Genomic DNA, 21,096 nt, shown 5'->3' with positions numbered 1-21,096 from the left:
CCTCAATTCCTCCCATACAAGAAGTGGGATCCCCTTTTCTCTCCTTCGGGATCCTGATTCAGTCATCCCTCCTAAACTCTGCCCACTGAGAGAAGTAGCAGACTCTTGGGGTGGAGCACAGGGTGCTTGTGCCGCTGTCAATATCAGACCTTTCTCAGATTAAGGAAAGACTTGGCTATTACTCTGAGAACCCCCCACTAAATATATTGAGGGCTTTAAAACTAACAAGGAGATGTTAATGTTATCTCCTTTATGTCACCATATTGGGGGGGGGGGGAGAGAATCTGGGATCTAACTCAGAAGTTTGCTGATGATATGGCTGTGTCCTCCTCCTCCTCTTCCTCTGGTAGATACTCCCTAGAGCTATTACTGTCTCAGTTGCAGACCACTAGTGGGACTGATGAGGTCTAGATATGGGGTACCTAAATGAAATTAGGGTTTAATTGAGGTCTAGTGGCAGGTTCGGGGTACAGGGGAATCAAACAGCTCCCCTACAACCCCATTGGATTCGGCGCAAAGATACCACGGTAAATGAGATCTAGTATCCCCCCCAAAAGCTAGATTGATAAAAGAGGTTTATTATGGAAGATTTAGTTAGAGGAGCCTGTGGGTGTAGCCCCAAAGTTGGCTCAGATCCAGATGGGGGCTGGGACAGGTCCCGATCTTCTATTGGAATTCAAAGGGACCAGGATTACATTCAGCTCTGGGACCAAACCATAGTTTCATTTGGTCGCAGCAAATCTCTCCCTTTCAAATAAAATATTATAACTCATCTCTATCTTGTCTCAGTTTCTCCGGCATTATGAGGAAACCCCCAGGCCCTTGTCCTAAGTACAAATAGGAGGGGCACTGGAAGAGAGACTGCCCTCACTGCTGTCCAACTGCCTTTTCCCAATGCACCATCCTTCAGTCTCCTCGGATCAGCAGTGAAAGTGCTGAGGATTTGACCAGGCTCCCTCTTACTCTAGAATGGCCGAACCAGGGTAACTTTGGGTGTGGCAGATGTGTGGGTCAGAAACCATTAATAAAAACAACTGGATGGATCTCTAGAAGCAAAGCAAAGTTTATTATGCGTTCTCAGGAGAATCGGGCGTCCTACCAATCGAGCAGACAATTGAAGGGAAGAAGCACTGTAGGGGGCAGGGTCGATGCTTTTAATCCCTAATGCAAATTCCCCTCCCACCACTGACTCTCATCCTTATTGGCTGAGGATCTTACATTCTAAATGTGGGAACTACCCAAAAAATTGAACTTGACCAATAAGTACATAGTTGCCCATATTTGGCTGAAATAGGGAGGATAACAAGAAGGGGGCTTAAGTATGCCCTTAGGGGCATAACAGGGAGGAGACTTTATTGTCCTTAAGAAGATAGCAGGAAGGAGACTTTAAGTATGCCCTTAGGAGAATGGCAGGGAGGAAACACTTTAAATATGCCCTTGACTTAATGCTTAAAGTCCTTCAGGCCTACTCAAACTTTGAAATAGATGAAGCCTTACTCGATTTTCACAACTGTCTTAAAAGATCTCACCTTATCTCGTTCACCGATAAATCCATTGAATTTCTCCTTGATGCTGGGCTTCTATTCTGTCCTGCCCTGGTACTCTGAGCTCACCAGTCCCTCCCCTCAGGGTGATGGGAATTGAAGGAAAATTTAGAAGAAACTGTTTGGAGATCTTCCCTCTGTCTTGCCAGTTTGATGATTTATTGTTCAAACACTTTTCTTATCATCTTGCCTTGCCCCTCTTGTTGGGATGTGACTTAATGGTGAAATGGTCCGGGTACCATTTTTGTGCTTCTCTCAAAACTTTCCCATATTCCACCTGAAATCTGGGAGGAAGTAGATTCCTCTGGCTGTGACCAGGAATCCCCAGGCCATCCCACACCATCCCAGCTTTAGTGCTCCTCGGGGATTCCAGAAGTTCCCTCTTAAACACCAGAACCCAATGAGCCAGAGACCAGAGAGAGAGAGAGCTTCCAAAAGATGCTTTCTTTTGTATATCACTGCATAAAGACTCACAGTTTCTTTTTGTCTTTGGATGGGCAAATCCAGAGGAACCTAAACCTCACCAATTAACATGAACAACCCTGTCTCAGGGCTTTGAAACAGCCCCCACTTATTTGGACAGGCACTGGCTAAAGATTTAAGAGACCTGGAGCTGCTCAATAGCAGCCTCATCCAGAGTGTATTGATAAAATATCTTTGCCTAAGACCTACATCACTTGTCAATCTGTTAAGTATTTGAGCCACGAATTAACCCATTCACTCACAGAGGAGAGGAAGCAGATGATTTTGTCATTCCCAGAAACAAACTCAAAGAAACAACTGCATACTTTCCTAGGGACAACTGGATTTTGTAGAATCTGGATACTTAACTTGGGGATTATTGTCAAGCCCCTCTATGATTCTATTTAAGGCCCTGACACACTTCCCCTTGATTGGAATCCTGATCAGTCCAAGGCTTTCAAGTCTCTGAAAGCTAAACTGATCTCTGCTCTAGCATTAACCCTGCCTAATTTAGGAAAGCTTTTACTTTGCATGTTGATGAATAGCAGGACCAGGCCCTAAAGGTCTTGATTCAATCCCTTGGACCCAATCCCAGTCCCATAGTTTACTCCTCAAAGAAACCAGACTCAGTGTTATCTGGGTGAACCTCCTGCCTTAGAGCCGTGGTTGTCACAGTCTTTCTAATTGAGAAAGCCTCCAAATTCAACCGAGGCCAACCACGGGTGGTTCTAACTCCCCACTTCATTCAGAGCATTTTGGAAGCCTAAGGTCATCAGTGGCTTGCTAGTGGGAGGCTTACCAGATATCAGACTCTCCAGTTAGACACCCTAACTTGACTCTCTGGGTGTATCACATCTCCACCCTGCTCCCCTGCTCCCTGACAGCACTTAGATAACATTATTCAGAACTGTGAGAAAGCCTTGCAGGGGTCCTCAAACTACAGCCCAAGGGCCAGATGCGGCAGTTGAGGAAGTTTATCCCCCTCACCCAGGGCTATGAGTTTCTTTATATTAAGGCCCACAAAACAAAGTTTTTGTTTTTACTATAGTCTGGCCCTCCAACAGTCTGAGGGACAGTGAACTGGCCCCCTATTTAAAAAGTTTGAGGACCCCTGCTAGGGTCTATCTATTCCAGTTGACCTGACTTGAGGGACATTCCTCTCCACAAACCAGATTAGCGGGTTTCTGAAGGGTCTCACTTGAAACAGGTATACATAAATCCATCAACATGAGTTATTACATAAGCATATAGCATAGTAGTGATGTAACAAGCAACATGAATCAACATGAGGAATTCTACATGTCCCTAAGTCCTAGAAATAGCCCCAAACCAAAATATTGTACATTACTTCATGTGTCAGGAAATCCAATGATTCCTGAAAGTTTTGAAGTCCTGCAGCAGTCTCATTATCAGCCATGCTCTTTCAGTGTCAGATGTTTCTTGAGTTTCTCCTTTGTTTAGAAGTTTTTCTCTTTTTCTGTCTCTCTCCAGGTGCTCATTAGCATCCATCTGATTCCTTCTCCATGTGTAGAGATACAAGCAAACCCTCTGTATCTCTCCACACCACCTGGTGATTATAGTGGAGCTGCTCGCACTGGATACTGCCCTTCTATCGGGTTAAGTAGACTGTATTCTCCCCAGTTGTAATCCCTTTCTCCCATCTGATTAATTTTGGGCTGATTGATCACATCAGAGCCCCAAAGTCCTAAAGAGTCTCTGGGTGTAACCTCAGCTGCCATCATGCCCAATCTGGGGCCCTGAAGCTGGGCCTCGCCTCTCATTTCCTTGGGTCAATCTACATTCTGAAGCCCAATGGAAGCCTCTGTTGCATTTTGGACATGGGGTTTGGGGTCTTGTTCTCCCACCCTGTTTTTTCACTTTATCTTTATACCAACATTGAGCTTTCAGATGCCCTACTTTACCACACTGAAAGCATTGACGAGTCTCTCTAGAAGTTCCTTGCCAAGAGGGACCCTGTCTTCCCATGTTCTGCATCATAGTCTGAGTATAAAAGGCATTTGTACCCACTGTGGCACAGCATCTTATGATCTCTAAAGGAGAATCCTTGTGTAATTCCAGAATAATTCTTCCATAAACCTCATTAGCCTTTTCTTTAGCCAATTGTCTTATCATAATTCCTGTAGCTGCATTTTCTCCAATCGTTTGTGTGACAGCTGTTTGCAGACATCCCACAAAATCAGCAAAAGGTTCATTTGGACCCTGCTCTATTTTTGTGAAGGCTTCCCCTCGATCTTTTCCTGGAAGGATGGCCCATGCTTTTATAGCAGCAACAGCAATTTGCTCATATGCTGTCAAAGGATAATTAATCTGTGCTAAAGCATCTGCATACTGACCTTTACCTACTAGTTGATCAAAGGTGATTGGTATTTTAACTCCAGTGTGCCTATTTCATTGGTCTTGTATTCTACAGAGCTCACTATATTCAGAAAGCCACAAGTTTTGTCCAGGTTCCAAGCATGTCTTTGCTGTAGATTTCCAGTCACTAGGGGTTAAAATTTCATAAGCTAAATTCTCTAATACCATCTTAACATAAGATGATGTAGTCCCATGAAGAGTGAAAGCCTTTTTCAGATCTTTGATCATTTCCAGATCAAAAGGAATGTATCTTCTCCTTTCTTTACCTGAAGAGTCAAACTCTTCAATAACAGGATATGCTTCTATTCTTAAATCAGATATATCATGTCCTTTTTAAAAATTATTATTATATAGCTTTTTATTTATAAGATATATGCATGAGTAATTTTTCAGCATTGACAATTGCAAATCCTTTTGTTCCAATTTTTCCCCTCTTTCCCCACACCTCTTCCCCCATTTGGCAGGTTAAATATTTGGCATGTTAAATATGTTAAAGTATATGTTAAATACAATATATGTATACATGTCCAAACAGTTATTTTGTGTAATGGGCTGAAACTGAGCAGATGCACTTGGACAGCCAAGCACTTAAGGCTAATTACTTATTGGACAATACTCTATTAGCATATGCTTGGAAAATGGCCTGCCCCAGTATCCTGTGCTGGCTTGCTGTATACAGAGAATTGTAGCAGGGATTAGAGAGTGAAGTAAGAGAAGCCAGAGTGACTTCTGGCTGGAGGAGGAAGAGCAGAAAGGTGGAGATTCCTGTGTCCATTCCTCTCAATTTGACAAACAATAAAGATCAAGGACTTTTGCTTATCCTTATTGATCCAAAAGAAATGGCCAAATGATCACTCTCTTATTTTTAGCCTCCTGGCCTTATTAATAAAATTATTAAATAACCTAGAAACTATGTGTCTCAAATCTTTTTGATATGGCATCAAATCTCGGGTCATACCACTTAAGAAGACAATGATTTGAAGATATTCACAAGCAAAAGAATGCAAATTGGACACAAACTCAGTAAAGAATTCTTAGAACAGTTTTTGTTAATATTAAAAAGAACAAGAATATTTTAAATCAAATAAAAATAATAGAAAAATCGGGGGAAAAGAGATTGTAAGAATATTATATAAAAATAGCAGATTCAGTTCACAATATGGAACAATCATGATGAAATTATCACAGATTACAAAGGATACTATTTATTATGTGAATTAACACACAGGAGTTAGCAAGGAAAGGGGTTTTAACAATTAACAAGGGGAAAGACAAACTCCCTAGTGGAATTCACAGTTAACCAGAAGGAAGAAACCATTAAAGGGAATATGCCATGAGGTGAGAGTTTAGCAGACCAACCCCAAAGAGGGTTAGCAAGGGAAGGTTGGTAGGATAATCCTAAAAGGATTAGTAATTTAGATCCTCCCTTTTAAATCTAAATAGCTGGGGTTTTTTTTTTTTTTTCTGTATATTAAAAAAAAAATCTTATCAGGTTAATCTTTTTCTTTTTAATTTTGTTAATCATTGTGATTTTCAGAATCTCCATTTTTGGTTGTTTGTTGTTGTGGCTTTCCTAATTTTTAAGATACATGCCAATTTTGTGTCTTCATAAATTCCACAGGTTTATCTCAGACAAAGGGTCATTTTCCTTTATTTCATAACAGATGCCTGGACTCACTTATTAGATTTAAAGATTATATTGCCTTCTGTAAACCTAATAGATTTAGGTTTAATGTTGTATTAATTAATGTTACATAAATTTACAGATTTAAATTTAACTGTTTATGTTCAAGGTCTTTTGAGTTTCCTTCTTTAAAACTTTGGTACTCCCTCCACAATCTTCTCCCTTCACTTTATGACTCTCCTCAGATGATGGCTTCCCTAAGGGTTGAATCTTAGCCTCCTTCCATACTGGGTAATTTAGTCTCTGCCCTAGCTGATAGAGTGGTCAGCAAGGATCCTGGCTAGATGCCAAGCTCTTTCCTTCAGGTTTTGTGGAATATTGCACAGTTCCTCACATGCACTGTCCTATCTTGGGAGACCTGTCCCATTTCTTCTGTTCCTCCATTCTGATTTAGTATCCATAGTTCAGGACTTGTTTCCCCTTGTACTGGCGGTTCAAAGCTTTGCAACACGGATGCTTCTGGCTTGCCCCAATTAGCTTTTGCTATTTAGCTGTGGCCAAATAGGCTGTGGAGGCCCAAGCAAACTTTCATAGCCTGAAGTGAGAGCCCTGGAAAAAAAAGAGGAGGGACCAGAGTATAAGGGTGGGTTTTACTGAAAGCTTATAGCATATCCTGGGGTCTGCTGGCATATTTCCAATGCAAGAAGATGGAGGAGTGCTGAATGAAGTTGGACCTCAGGATATAGTAACAAAACAGTTTTCCACAGAGAACTAGAATTCTGAAAGTTGCTTAACTAAGGGGAGTCAACCAAAGGATCTATGTATCCTTTTCAACCATAGTCTTACCACAGACTCCAATGTGGCTCAGACTAATCTAATTTGACAAAGACACATGAGAAATTTGTTTGCTTAATAGACTAATTGCATTTTAACCAACACACCCCACAGAGAAGTTTTCTGCCATCTTTGAACATGGGATGCATGACAAGGGGGGAACATGAAGAAGTTGGAGAGGAATTAGTAGAATACTAACCAATCAGGAAGGACTGGAAGGATACTGGGTGGTAAATGGGAGGAATCTGGTTAATAAAAGCATGATCTTGCTTCTGGACCAGTACACTCCTTCACCATAGGGACATACCCACTTCTTGAAGGAATGGTAATAAATGCTCCTTCATTTACTCCAGACTTTTCATCATTTTGGGGAGTTTCAGACTCCTGACCATGTTCATAGTAGCTCCTGTTAAGTTTTTTTTTTTTTTTTTAACTTTTTTTTAGATTCTGGATATCCCAGACCATTATGGGCCAGAACTCTGAACTTGAAACAAAGGATGCTTACAAGGTACTAATTTAGTGGAATTGATGAGACAATGGTTATCTAGTTTAGCATAGCTCAGTATGATTGATTTAATCCTACAACAAATAATGGTTTCCTAGTGATATGATTGGTTTCCACTCAGTGTGGAGCATATAAGCAGGGACTGAGAGCCACAGAAGACAAGCAAATGAGAAGCTCTCGGATCCAAGGAGACAGAAATACATTTCACCTTCAGTTAGAGCTCCTGGTGGCTGGCTCTTCTCCTGCATTTTCTCCACTGAGACCAAGACTCCAGAAGGCCTCTAAGAAAGCTGCCCAGCCCCAGGCAAGGAGACAAAGCATTTTGACTTTAACACCTGGCAGTTCTTGTGGTAGTTACTGAATTAAAAACAAAGGCTGCTCCCAGAGACCCCAAGAAAACTGACCAGAGAACATTACACCAGACCAAGGAGACAATTTAAGTCGCTTCATATTTGGCACATAATTTATGTTTTGGAGAGGTTTTGCAAGGATGTGGGGAACTGAAAAAAAAAAATCTCATCTACCCTCTGATTCCTTACCTGCCCTGGTCTGCATGACTATTCATCAGATACAGTGGTGCCTCAGTTCTCATCATTAATTGGTTCCAGAAGGTATGACAAATGGGGAAAGCAGAATGGGCTTTTCCCATGACTACATCTCCAATCTGCAACTAATCATCCTTTCCCAAAAGGGCAAAGGGGGCTTCCAGCTGCAGAAAGCAAATTTGCCAGGCTCCTCCTTTCTTGATCCAACTCACTTTCTGAAAGGAATCTTAACCTTTATATTTTTCTTCAGCTCATTCAATCCAAGCTTCCTTGGGGTGGGGGTGGGGAAGCAGGATGTGGAGGTATGATCCCATGCCCTCCACTGCCAAGGGCTGTGAGCCACTGCCCTGCTGCACCTCTTGCTGAGCACTCTGGTCCATGCCCCTTTCAGTACTACTGTTTTGGGAGACAGTGTTGACCAGCTCACTAATGTGCACAACTTCAGCATCATGGGTACCAGCCTGACAGATTATACACCATTGCCTTCACTGGCGAAGTGCTATCCACAGCCTAGAGAATGGAAGTGGGGGTGGGGGTAGGTAGTACACATCCCTACTGCTCAGCCAGGACAATAAACAATGCTTAACTCCTAGTATTGAAGAGGGGACCCCAAAACTCTAAAAATCTTTAAAGGAGAAAATCTTCAACTCTGCCTCAGTGAGGGACCCCGCCCCTTAGAACAAACAGTTTCATCTTTGTTATCTGGGTGTGGGGTGGCTCAATCCTGAAACTCATTGAATTCAATTAAAATTCTAGCCCTAGTTGAAACCCAGCAGAGCAGCCAATTTGGGACTCCACCCACGGGCCCCCTTTAGCTAAATCTCTCATTATAAAAAGAGCCAAACTAAAATCCTCTTTTTGCAAAGGTTCCAAACATGCCATGCTATGCTATGTTAGGCACACCAAGGGCCTCTGTCCACTGGAATTTTTCCATTGCCATCTTCTCTTTACCCTCACCTATTTCCCTAACTAGACTTTAATCTTACTTCCAATCCCCATAATAAATCTCTATTATCAATCTAGGTTTTCGGGTCTGTAAGTTCCTTTACAGAGAGTCTTTGTGCTGACAGAAGGGAGTTCCCCAAGATTCCCTACCCTTGCTCTGAATCCTGAGGGATTGCAGGGGAGTCAAACCCCTCCATTTGATTCCCTGAACCCCTTATCTGCCACTAGACCTCATTTAACTCCTGACCACAAGAAACCCTAATTTCACTTGGGTTCCCCAAATCTAAACTTCATCAGTATCACCAGGCTTTTCCTTTTTGCTATAAAATTGTTGAGGGGTAAGATACCTTGACAGTGATGGGGATCCCCAGGCTAGGCAGGTTTTGCAAAAGAATTCGCAGTCCCAGTCTCCAAGCAAAGTTTGCGGAAAATGGCTTTATTTTCACTTGAGAAGTCTCTGGGCAGCTTCCAGATTAAGGAAGATAGCAAAGATTTGGGATACAAAGTTTTGATTTAATTTAGCTTTCTATGGCCCAGGGATAGGGAATGATCTAGGGGCTAATTTCTAGGTCACTAATGGGTGGTGATTATGATCCAGGCCAAGATCTCCAAATGAATTAAAGGTGATTATTGTGGGCACTTAGTGCCTAGGAACCAAGTAGGAAGATGGGGTTGAGATTCAGGGTTTTTCCTAGGCACAGCCTCCACAAAGATCAGGGGACACAGAGTTCTATTATATCATTCCCATCACTATTACATCAAAACTGCTTCTTCTTTATATTTTGCCTCACTCAATTAGAATGAGTTCTTTTGAGTGTAGGAACCATATTGACTTTTAATTTGTATCCCCAGGGTTTAGTTTAAGTGCTTGATATTTAAATGCTTTGACAAATGACTGCATTAGTGAGTTGTGAAAGCTTTCACGGTTTATCACCAGGACCTTGAATATTTGTATAGAAAAAGATATTTATAGAAGATTCTGTCTCAAATTGAATCCACAGGATGAGGTTACTAGCTAGACCACTGTAATGAGTTTAAATGAGGGGATGAGATAAGCAGTGAGTCAAGTTGTCTGCAGTAAAGAAATAATGATGGTTTGAAGCACTTGTTTACTCATTTGAGGAAAATCTTGACTTTTGAGTCCTGTTTCAAAAAGGAGACTGGGGATGGAGGCAACTGACTTGGTTTCTCACTTAACAAGCTTGAAGCACAAACCACAATTAAACATTTTATTATGATGATTTTCATCGTACAGCCACAATTTTTTTTAAACATATTTTTACTATCAACTTAAGATATGTCCAAAGAATTGTATCTAACCATGGCATAAGGACTACCTTCAAGAAGGCATTTAAATGATTAACAATGATATACACAGATCAATATGAATTTGAATGACTCTTATAGGCTAAGGGAGGGCCCTCTCCAGTTTTGTTACCAGTGGATCCAGATGCCTTGGAGGAGAAAGTGAGGCCCGAGAGTCCTCCTCCCTTAAATCCAATTCACTTGCTTGTCAGGGCATTGCCTCCCTAATGTCATGGTCCTCCATGAAAAGACAAACAACATAGGCTAAGAGCACTATACTAGGTACTAGAATAATAAAGACAAAAAAACACTGCCTGTCCTCAGGATATTACATCCTATCAGTGAAAACATGTACATCTATAATCTGAAGTAAATACAAAAAGTTAGGGAGGTACCAGCAGTTTTTTGAGGGGAGATTAATGGGGAAACTCCTTCTATAAAAGGTGTCATTTGAGTCGAGTTTTGAAGAAAGCCAAGGATTCTAAAAGAGAGGAAAGAGTTTCCTAAGCATGGAGGATTTAAAACCTGTGCTTTAAAGGGATAGATGGATGGAACTTAGATTATATGAAAATGATCTGAAATATTACTGTTGTTTGTCCTTTGTTCTTCAAAAAACCATGGCAACAGAGAGCTGATGCCATGATATGCAAGTGAGTTGGATTTAAGAGAGGGAGGGCTGTGGAAGATCTTATTTTCCTATCCAGAACCTCCTAGGTCCAGTGGCCAGATATAGAATAGGATACCTGGAGATGGCCCTGGATGAAATAAGAAATCTTGGCTGAGGCAGCAATCATTCACTGATTAAGGCTAGGTAGCAATTAGGGCAAAGAATTTCCTCTTTCAAAATAAAAGAAAAAATCCAAATAAATAAATCCGGGAGGGGAAGATCCTCAGAGTCTATGCCCAAAACAGAAATGATTGCTATTTACATTCAATCTGAGTCAATCAGGATCCAAACAATGACCAAATGAGGCTTGGCCTGCCTCCTATTGGTAATAGTGAAGCGAATTAAACATACTATCATTCCAGGATTCAAATAATAAGTCATCCAGCAGCATAATTCACTAGGACAATTAATTGCACGAAGTGGGGAGGGTGGAGAAACAGTTGAAGCAAAGACCAGAGAGATGGAGAAGCAGTGACTACTACATCAATTACACCTAAAATGATTGCAGAGGAATCCACACTGGCAGACATTGATTTTTCTACTTGCTAGCTGTGCATAAACTCACCACTAGAAGGCAGTCATTACCACAACATTAACCAAGTTGGATAGGACCAAAAATAAAGCGCATAAAGAAAAAGTTGGAACATTAGGTTTGAGATTTCACTATAATTAAGCAACGTACATTCAGGTCAGAACCTTAACATTTGTGGTCTGAGGCCATTAAAAAATTTTCAGAACACAGGACAGTGCTTTTACAAAAGCTTGTTTTTGTCAGAATACAATTCAAGTTTGATGTTGGCTTTATGAGTATTGGTAGCAGTGGGTTTCGTATTATTTGTGAAGTTGCTCATGGTTAATGTGTGTGGGTCTCCTTCTTTGTGTCCTCAGTGTAGGCAGGACTGAAAACTCAAATATTAAGACTGAATTTCATTGCTTTCACTGAGAAAAAAAATACAGTCTGCTCTTTGAAGCTTTTCTTGACCAATGTTCAGATTTAATTAATACTTTCTAAGCATCTACAAGATTCAAGAGGTATAGCACAGGCAGACCTTGTTCTCAAGCAATTAACAATTTCATGAGTGGAACAAGACTGATGTAATGGAGTGAATGGAGAAGGCCAGGCAAAGTGCTCCAAGAAATTTAAAAGAGGGATAGATTTTTTTTTTTTTTTTTTTTTTGGAGAGGGGGGAAAGATAGGGAAGTGAGAAGTAAGGGTTTGTGGAAGGCAATTTTTTTTTTTTGCTTCGGCAATTGGGGTTAAGTGACTTGCCCAGGGTCACACAGCCAGATTTGAACTCGGGTCCTCCTGACTTCAAGGCTGGTTCTCTATGCTTAACACCATCTAGCTGCCCCCCTTTCTTCCTCCCCCTCCGGCAAGGCAAATTTTCTTATGGGAATGACATCTAAGTTTGATAACAAGGAAAGGAGGCACTTGAACATTTGCCATAAAGGTGGAAGTCCATTCTAGCCAGGAAGGTTAATGAAAGCAAAGATACAGAAAGCACTAGCACAACATATGCAATTCTGGCTGGAAACGTAAAATGTATAAAAGGCAATATGGCTGGAAAACTCAGATATGGATTGTAGATAGTCCAGAAAGTTAACAGTCTGATTTTTGAGGCAGCCAGTTTGTAATCTGTTCCCTCTATGTCTGCCTTGCATCCCCCAATTCTGTTTGTTCTTCATCCTCATGGCTCCATCCTTTCCCAGGCTATCACTCCTGCACTGATATTCTCTCCTCCCTTTCCCATCTTGACCTCTTGGAAAATAGTTCAAGTCTACAATGTGATCTTCTTTTGAATTCTTCACCTCTATAAAGGATAAAAACCATCTGAGATGAAAAAATTCAGATTTTCCAATAAAATAGCCATAACCCTTATATACCACATCTTTGTGGTACAACTTCTTTTCATTTAGCCTTTCTACTCTAAAGACCTTGCTTTAAGTCTGTATTCCAGAGTATACCTCTTATAATTTAAAAAAAAGGTAAGACTATCATTGTCTACCCCCTTTTTCCCACTGTAACTTTATTTTGGGTGTTTTTGATAATTTTTTTTCAGGTTAATCTTCTTATCTTCTATATATACTACTGAATATGTTCACATTCTTTGATCTCTTCAAATGTTCACAAGAGTTTTAAACAAAAAGGTATGGTTACAATACCAAACAGTAGAAAAGAATATATATATATATATACACACATATATATATATATATACACACTAATGACTCTCATAATTAAAAATTAAAAATGTTAGTGTTCTTAACAATGGTCTGACTCCATGCTCCATATACACAAACAAACCCACCAAAAACTTCAAAGCAACGAACCATTTAAAATCAAGGTTTAATAAATTCACGAAAAAAAAAAAAAAAGTTGACAGGTAGTTAGCACTATATCCAATTTAAAAAAAGTGACAGATCCATAAAATATAATAAATAACTTTTTGAAGTGAGAACAGGGCTGAGTGGTGACAATGTTTTTATGATTGCCTCATATGTTAAATTTTATCCCCAAAGTAGTGTGTCTATAACCCAGCCTGCTGTGCAAGGAAGAGCCTGTAGTTTGATGTCAGTGCTTGAAGACAAGCCTGTCAACATGGTTTCAAGTCCTGTTTATGAATGTCTTTTGAGTCTTCCTAAGTATGGCTCTCTGAACAGAGATTAACAGCTTAAGTCTAGCTTTCCTCTCTTGTGGGACATGGAAGACCCAGGATTCTTTTTTCAAAACATCGCAATGAGAAGAGTCCAGTCATTTTTCCATGGGCAAAGCAAAACTAAGAATTCCTTAAATCTAGGGGATTTTGACTTTGGGGAGAACTAATCTTCACCTTATGCCACTGGAAATGGTGTTCTTTGGTGTTCTATTACAATGAAATGCTGAAGCTGCTGCTTTAAGCAGCATGAGGAAAGTTTTAAAACATTCCTCATAACAACATGCAGGGAAGTTTTTCCTCTATACTTAAATAAAAGTAGGATTTCTTCCCTCAATTACTCAGTATTTAACTTTACTAACTTGTAGATAGAAAATAGAATCTTTAATAAATAGTTGTGAACAAATAAATACACATTATTCAATGGTTAAGCCATTTTACAATGCTGGTTATTGTCATGAAAAGCTGTCAAGTCAGTAGGCATAGCAATATTTGGGTTCATGATCCAGGAAAGTTCTTTGTCCTAGAGCTTAAACAAATGAAATATAACTGGCAGGAAAATGGTTAAACTTTTTACATTTATTAACACTTGTCTTGTGCTAGTTTTATGAGAGATTAAACTTATTAGCAAACCACAGCCAATGATGAAACTTTGTTTAAAAAGTATTTCATTTCTTACCATGGAAATATGATTTACATGACTATTCATGTTATAATTTATATCAAATTGCTTGCCTTCTCAATGATCAGGGAGGGGAGAAAGATAAGGAATGAATCTGGAACTCAAAAAGTTTAAAAAACAAATGTTAAAAATTATTTTTACATGTAGTTGGGGAAAAAATAATTAAAAAAAAAAAGTAACTTCCTTAAGAACTAAAACCATATGTTATGCCCAGGAAAGGGACAGGTCAGCCAGCAGCCCAATGGACAGGAAATACTAAGTTTGGGCTTTAGTTCAACTAGAGCCTATCAAAAAAGGACAATAAAAAAAGTTTTCCTGATTCTCTGCCTTTCAACACCATTTGATCAAGATTCCTGGCTCATTCCTAAGATTTCCAACTGCATAAGATATCAAACAAGACAAATATTTTCCTAAAAATGGATAAGCTCCCTTTTGATTTACTATATAAAATAAATCCATTAAACAGTCAAATTTTAAAATCAGAAATATGAATCTTTAGCTTAATATGACTGACTGAGTTTTACTAGCTTTGCACAACATTGCTACAAGCATTCTTTAAATGCGGCCTTGTGCACTCAGAATAGTGCAAACATGTTTTACATTTGTAAACATCTGAGAAATTTAAATCATCCAGTAAAAAAAAAAAAGTGAAATAAACCTTCTTAGTATAAAGGATTATCCTTCATGAAGAAAAAAATCGATACTTAAAGTATTCCAATTTTCTCCTCACTCACAGACTGAAAACTCAGTAGGATTGTCTCACTCTGAAAAAGAAAGGACTGCAAATTTCTCTGCTTTAACTTTAAAAATTACTCAAGACTAAAAAAACAAAAAACAAAAAACAGGATTTTCAGGTGTTTTGGCACTTGTTTTAAAATCATCTCTCTTCTGGAAACTAAATTGGAACAAAACTCTGATATTGCTTAAAGTTTTGTCAAAATGACAGTGTCAGCATTCATCTTAGCCTTGATAATTTTTCATGGAGCATATTTGAAGATGTGCTTATTTAGAACATTATAAATAAGAAGTCAGCTATAGTTATAGCCTGTTCCAAGATGATCATGCCAAAACTTTAGCTTAGCTGTCTTTACTTTTGGGAAAGACAGAATTGTTGGTGCCTGGCATATAAGTCACATACAGTCAACCACATTACTGGATCCTTGGCCGACATCACGAATTTGAGTACTTAAACAGGAACACACAGCTACACCTGCTCCTGCCCTGCAGTGAGACACTGATCCAACAAGCTCCCACCTGGAAATGTAAAAAAGAAATTGTATTATCTTAAAGTCTCATTTATCCCATTCTAAAGTAAGAATGATTTTATTACAGAAGTCATAGGATTTAAAGATGATGTCATCCAACACTTCCATTTTATACATTAAAAAACTCAGGTCTAAAGAAATGATGAATAAAGGTCACATAAAACATCTGAGCTCTAGTGAGTGGAGTCTATAACTCCAAATACAGTGTTCTTTCCATCATACCATAAAAAGAAGCCTTTTTAAGTGGTTGTTTTTGATCCATAGATAAGAGGTAATTACATTCTTCTTATGCTGTAATAGCCCTAATACTATATAAAGATTTAACAGGCACTCAAAAAAAAAAAAAAAAAACACTTGTTGAATTAACTGTTACTAGCAAAAATTAAAATTGTATGAATGAGTAGAAATCATGATTAAAATAGAAAATAAAAATGCTTAAAATTCAGTTAGGAGGCAAAAAAAAACAACAAGCTAAGACCAGGAATTATAGAAGAGAACACACACACATACACACAAAACAAAATAATTACCTGTTCACCACTGGATCAAAAGCTTCCACAGTATTTAGGTATGCATTGCCATTGTGACCACCAACTGCAAAAATTTTGCCCATCACTGTAGCAATACCTACACCACCCCTAGGAGTAGTGAGCTCTGCTACATATTCCCATTTGTTGTTTCTAGGGTCAAACCGTTCAACTGAACTAAGAGGAGAATTATCATCAAATCCACCTATAAAGAGAAAACATTCAAATCCTTAATTTGATAATGCTTATAACTTGATATTTACTAGAGCTAATCAGTGGTCTCATAATAACATTGATAATAATGCTGACATTTCTCTGGAACTTATTATGCTCTTTACAACTATTATCTCAACTGATCTTTACAACAACCCTGAGACGTAGATGCTTTTTTCATTTTACAGTTGAGAAAACTGAGGCAAAGAAGTTAAGTGACTTGCCCAAGTTTATATAGCTAATAAGTATCTGAGGAAGAAATCTGAACTCAGAGGTCTTCCTGACTGCAAGTCTTACTGCTCTATTCACTACTAATTGAGATTAATGAAGAAAAATATATCCCTATATCAAACCAGGGAACTAGGGAAAAACCCGCTATCATTCCTATAAGATTATAGAATAATAGAAACTGAACTAGAAAGGGCTTTAGAGAATACTTAGTCTAGCCTTTTGAAAAAAAAAGGCTGGTGGTATTTTTTTTCTCTCATGGCTGAACATTAAAATGAAGATATAATGAGACAGTTTCTTTAGAATATCAGCTTGGAATAATGAACAGAGTAGTCTGAAGTAAGGAACATGGATTCAGATCTTGCTTTTAATATTCATTAACTGTACAATTATGGGTAAATGTCTAATCTTCTTCAGCCTCAGTCTCCATATGTGTAAAATGGGAGGACAGCTTATTTTTCAACCTCATTGAAAATATGTTGACAACTTTAAATCACTATATGTTGGTTTATTTTTCTCTTAACACTAAGATCACAATATAGATGAAAAGAGGCATTTTGCTCTATTCTGGATAACAAAAATACCTGAGAAGGAAAACATACTACAGTTTTTCCAAAGTCTAGGGAATATGTAAAAGTTCACAAAACTAATAATTTAAATAATTCCCTCCCTTAATCTTGAATGACCTAAGATTGGTCAACATAATCATATTTAAATCTATGACAATTTCTACCCAGCCTGCAAGTTTCATATAATATCTTGGATGACAGATAATGTATAATTTGATGTTTCAAAGGGTAAACTAGTTAGATAACTGAACAATTCCCTCCTTCCACCAAAAATAAATTTCCATGTTGTTCTTTTAAAGCTTCTTTTCAAAGTGAATGAATGACAGTTCTTCAGTGACTAACTCTCTCCACTAAACAATCATAGACTCGGAAGTAGTAATGACATGCTCAATATTTAGGTAACTGGGTCACTGAAAGAAAAACCTTATTTTATTTTGGAGGCACTTGAAGTAAAGTGACTCATCTAGAGCAAGTGGCAAGTGGCTGAGGCTGAATTTGAACTTAAGGTTTTCCTGACTCCTGGGTTGGGGTTTATTTCCTTCTATGCTATCTGCTGCCTTGGCTAGATAATTTATTATTATTATTAATTTTAGAGATAGTCAACTAATAGCTTTGAGATATAAATTTAATTTCTGCTAATCAAAAATGTTGCATTAAATGTCTTATCTTTCCTGAAGTTATAAAGTTTATAGCTTGGAAGTATAAATAACCCTACAATAATAGAAGGACAGTGTGACTTGCAGGAGGGAACAGAGGAGAAACTGAGATCACGTTTATTTAAACAACACTAAATGTAGGTATCAAGACTTAGAAAGGAAGTTCATTCTTCCCTTTCTGAACCCAGATTAAAAAATAGCATGCAGAGTCTTCCCTGCTTCAGTCCTAGTAATATTTGTGGTACTCTTTTCAAGAAGTGTTCATTTACCAAATCATTTCTTGTTTCTTTCCCATTTTAGTTTACTCAAGTATAGTTGCTCATTCATGGGCTTACCCATTCTTTTTTGGTTGACTATATTATTCATACAAAGTAAAGTTTCTGGGGGAACAAAAGTCTTGCTATCGCTATTCATCTATTAACATGGTAATAGATCACCACCTCCCCCTTTTTCTTTTTCCATTTTTTGGTTTTTTATATATATATATATATAGGGGCATTTTTCTAATGTCTGATTTCTTAAAATCTTGCCTGAAGAAGAAACAGTATGTCATGGTGAGAAAGACTTGTTTGCAAATTATAGAACTTGGTCCTACTCCATGCCATTACATTAACTGCTTATCATAGGCCATTATGTGCTTCCTTTAGAGTTGTTTCTGATCACACTGGAGGCCTCTAAAACCCTTTCTGATAAGGTGGATTGCATCCAATTCTGATGATATAATATATCCTATATTGTGTTATAAAAAATTAGGAAGTAAATTGTTTCAAAGACTTGGATGTAGTAATGTGAACAGTGAGGATAAGATACAGTGTGCAATGAGCATACTGTAACACACCAAGATTACAAAAATGAACAATTTTGAATATGCTTTTAATTAAAAATAAAAAGAGCAGAATGATTTCTATAACACTGTAAAAAACAGTTTAAGAGCCAATACAATGATCATTCATGATTCCAGAAGATCAATGATAATGCTCTTTATTCCAGAGAGGAGACAGATTTAGGGATATGGAACCAGAAATTTTTCTTAAGTAAGGTAGTTAAGAAAAAGTATAAAATAAGGAGGAAGAAATAGTGGGGAGTGCTCAACACAGGCATACTCTAATGAATGCAACGATTGACCTTATTTTCCCAGAGGATCTATGATGAAATAAATTACTTCCTGAAAGGGAAATTGGTAAACCAAAAAGCATGAAGAATTTTTTTAAATACATCTATTATGAAGCTTTTTTTTTCTATTATAAAGCTTTTTTTTTCTATTATATTTGTTACAAAGATTTTTCCTTTCTTATCCTGCATTTTTAATGGTGGAGCTACAAATAGTAAATTGCCCCCAGTACAAAACAACATTGTTAAAAAGCAGATAGAAAAACAGAACAAAATTCAGAAAATAGCCCAAATAAGCAGGATAGATTAGAAAGTAATCTATTAAAAAAAAAAAAAAAAAAGAAAGTAACCTATAGAATTTGCTATATTAACTTATTTTCTTTTTTTTTGTTTTTTTATATAACTTATTTTCAAAGTAAGCAATATGACACAGAGATTCAGTTTCATAATCTTCTTTTTGTGTTATTTAGTTAATTTAATTACCTCAATACTCTTTGAAGATAATAAAGTTTCTGAAGGTTAGCTACATATTATCATATAACTTCATGTAATTTCTCAAATAAAATTTACTTTCAGTTTCTCTACATGTTTGTACTTATAAAGTTTCTACTCAATTCAAATCTTTTAATGAGAACTACTTGAAGATCTCCTATTCCTTTAAAATCTATCCTCTTCCATTATAGTCAACTCTTCAAGATAAGTTGGTTTTTGTTGTATGAAGCCATATGTGTTTTTCCCCTTTTATAATATTACACAATCAAGCTTTCCTATCAGAAAAGAACCTATCAAATCTTATGCAGCCTTGCCTTTTTGATGTAATTCAGTCATTGTAGTCTTGAGACTCTTCATGGGGTGTTCTTGGCAAAGATACTGGAATAATTTGCCATTTCCTTCTCCAGCTTATTTTACAGGTGAGGAAATGGAGGAAAACAGGAAAAAGTGAGGTCACAGAGCTAAGTAAATTTCTAGGCTGGATTTGAATTCAGGTCTTCCTGACTTGAGGCTAGGCACTACCACTGAGATACCCAGTGGCCCATGATTCTGGCTGGTTCTTTGATACTGTTTTTTTTTTTTGTTTGTTTGTTTGGGGGGTGCGGGGGAAAGTTTGGAAAGTTTTGGTTGTGGGAATTCCCATTATTGCCTATGACACTCTTAGGATTTTTCATTTGGGGGTTTCTTTCATGAAGGGATTGGTAGATTATAGAATATAGCTTTATTCTGCCCTTTTGTAATAAGATGTAGGAAGTTTTTGTTTATTATTTCTTGAAATACTGTCAAGGCCTTTAAAATAAAATCATGGTTTACAAACAATCTCTCTATTTCTTCTCTTCAGAATTTTTACCTCTTTTTTCTCTATTCATACAATCTTTGTGGAAAATTTATTTTTTTAATTTTATGAGTCTCTGCTTACAATGAGGCAGCTAGGGCATGAAATGTGCGGAGCTTTGGGCCTAGAACCGGGGAGATGTGAATTCGAATCCAGCCTCAGACATTTAGTCTGCATACTAGTCTTATAGTTATAAATATATAACTATAAGACTATAAAGTTATAGTCCTAACATCTCATTTCCTCAACCATAAATAGGGTTATACTAGTAGTACTTGTCTCTGAGATTTTGTGAAGATCAAGTGACATATTTACAATGTGCTTAACATAGTGCCCGATATATAGTAGCTGCTAAATAATGGTTATTTTAATTATAGTTAGCATTAATAATCAACAGAATCATTAATACTAGCAATTATATTAATAATTATATTGATATACTTAATGGTGATTAATATTTAATGCTAACAGTAATTATAAAAGTTAAAAAGTTATTATCTCTTAGTCTAGATTTTTAGGCATCCCTAGATTGCTAATCATTTTTTTGTTATTCAATGTCTCCTTTAAGATCACTTTTCTCAACTGTTTTAGGTTCCCAAATTGCGTCTTTGTGCCAGAGCCAAATTCTTCCCTTTGCTGTATACTTTTGGGTGATGTGGTCAGCCCTGCTTGGTTTTGGCCTATGTCACAGATATTCCTGTGCTGACCTCCACCTCCTGTACTTAGGAGTCCTTGGATCTTTGAAGTTTAGAGACACATTTTCAAGGCTCTTCCACGTTATCTCAGGATAGAGTGCTAAAGATTTTGGAGCCTCTGGGAAGTCAAGTTATCCAAGTCTGAGCATTGATTGATGTTATTCCTGATGGTTTTCCAGTTTCCTTTTCTGGATTCCAATGAACTTAGGACTTTTTTTTTTTTTTTGGTGGGGGGAGGGAAATTCTTTGCTACTGCTGCCTCCAGACACCAAGCCTTGGTTAGTATATCTGGCTGTGCTGAAAGATTTGTATGCCTAGGATGGTCCTGGCTTTCCTTCCCTGCTTCCTTTCTTATTTGGCTAA

General features: G+C 37.8%; 1 protein-coding gene across 6 annotated transcripts in view; it reads right to left on the bottom strand.

Moving 5' to 3' along the window:
• Positions 1–13,135: 13,135 nt before the first annotated feature.
• Positions 13,136–21,096, bottom strand: part of KLHL8 (kelch like family member 8) — a 44,968-nt gene continuing 37,007 nt past the window's right edge. For all 6 annotated transcript variants that reach the window (XM_051967639.1, XM_051967638.1, XM_051967644.1 and 3 more), the window contains 2 exons: positions 15,939–16,140; positions 13,136–15,397 (listed from right to left, as the gene is read on the bottom strand). In XM_051967639.1, the coding sequence (XP_051823599.1) occupies positions 15,274–15,397; positions 15,939–16,140 (326 nt within the window). In that variant the 3' untranslated portion in view covers positions 13,136–15,273. The remainder of the gene's footprint in view (positions 15,398–15,938; positions 16,141–21,096) is intronic.

Source organism: Antechinus flavipes, chromosome 6 (assembly GCF_016432865.1).
Source record: "Antechinus flavipes isolate AdamAnt ecotype Samford, QLD, Australia chromosome 6, AdamAnt_v2, whole genome shotgun sequence".
Classification (NCBI taxonomy): domain Eukaryota; kingdom Metazoa; phylum Chordata; class Mammalia; order Dasyuromorphia; family Dasyuridae; genus Antechinus; species Antechinus flavipes.
This window is presented reverse-complemented; position numbering and strand designations above follow the sequence as displayed.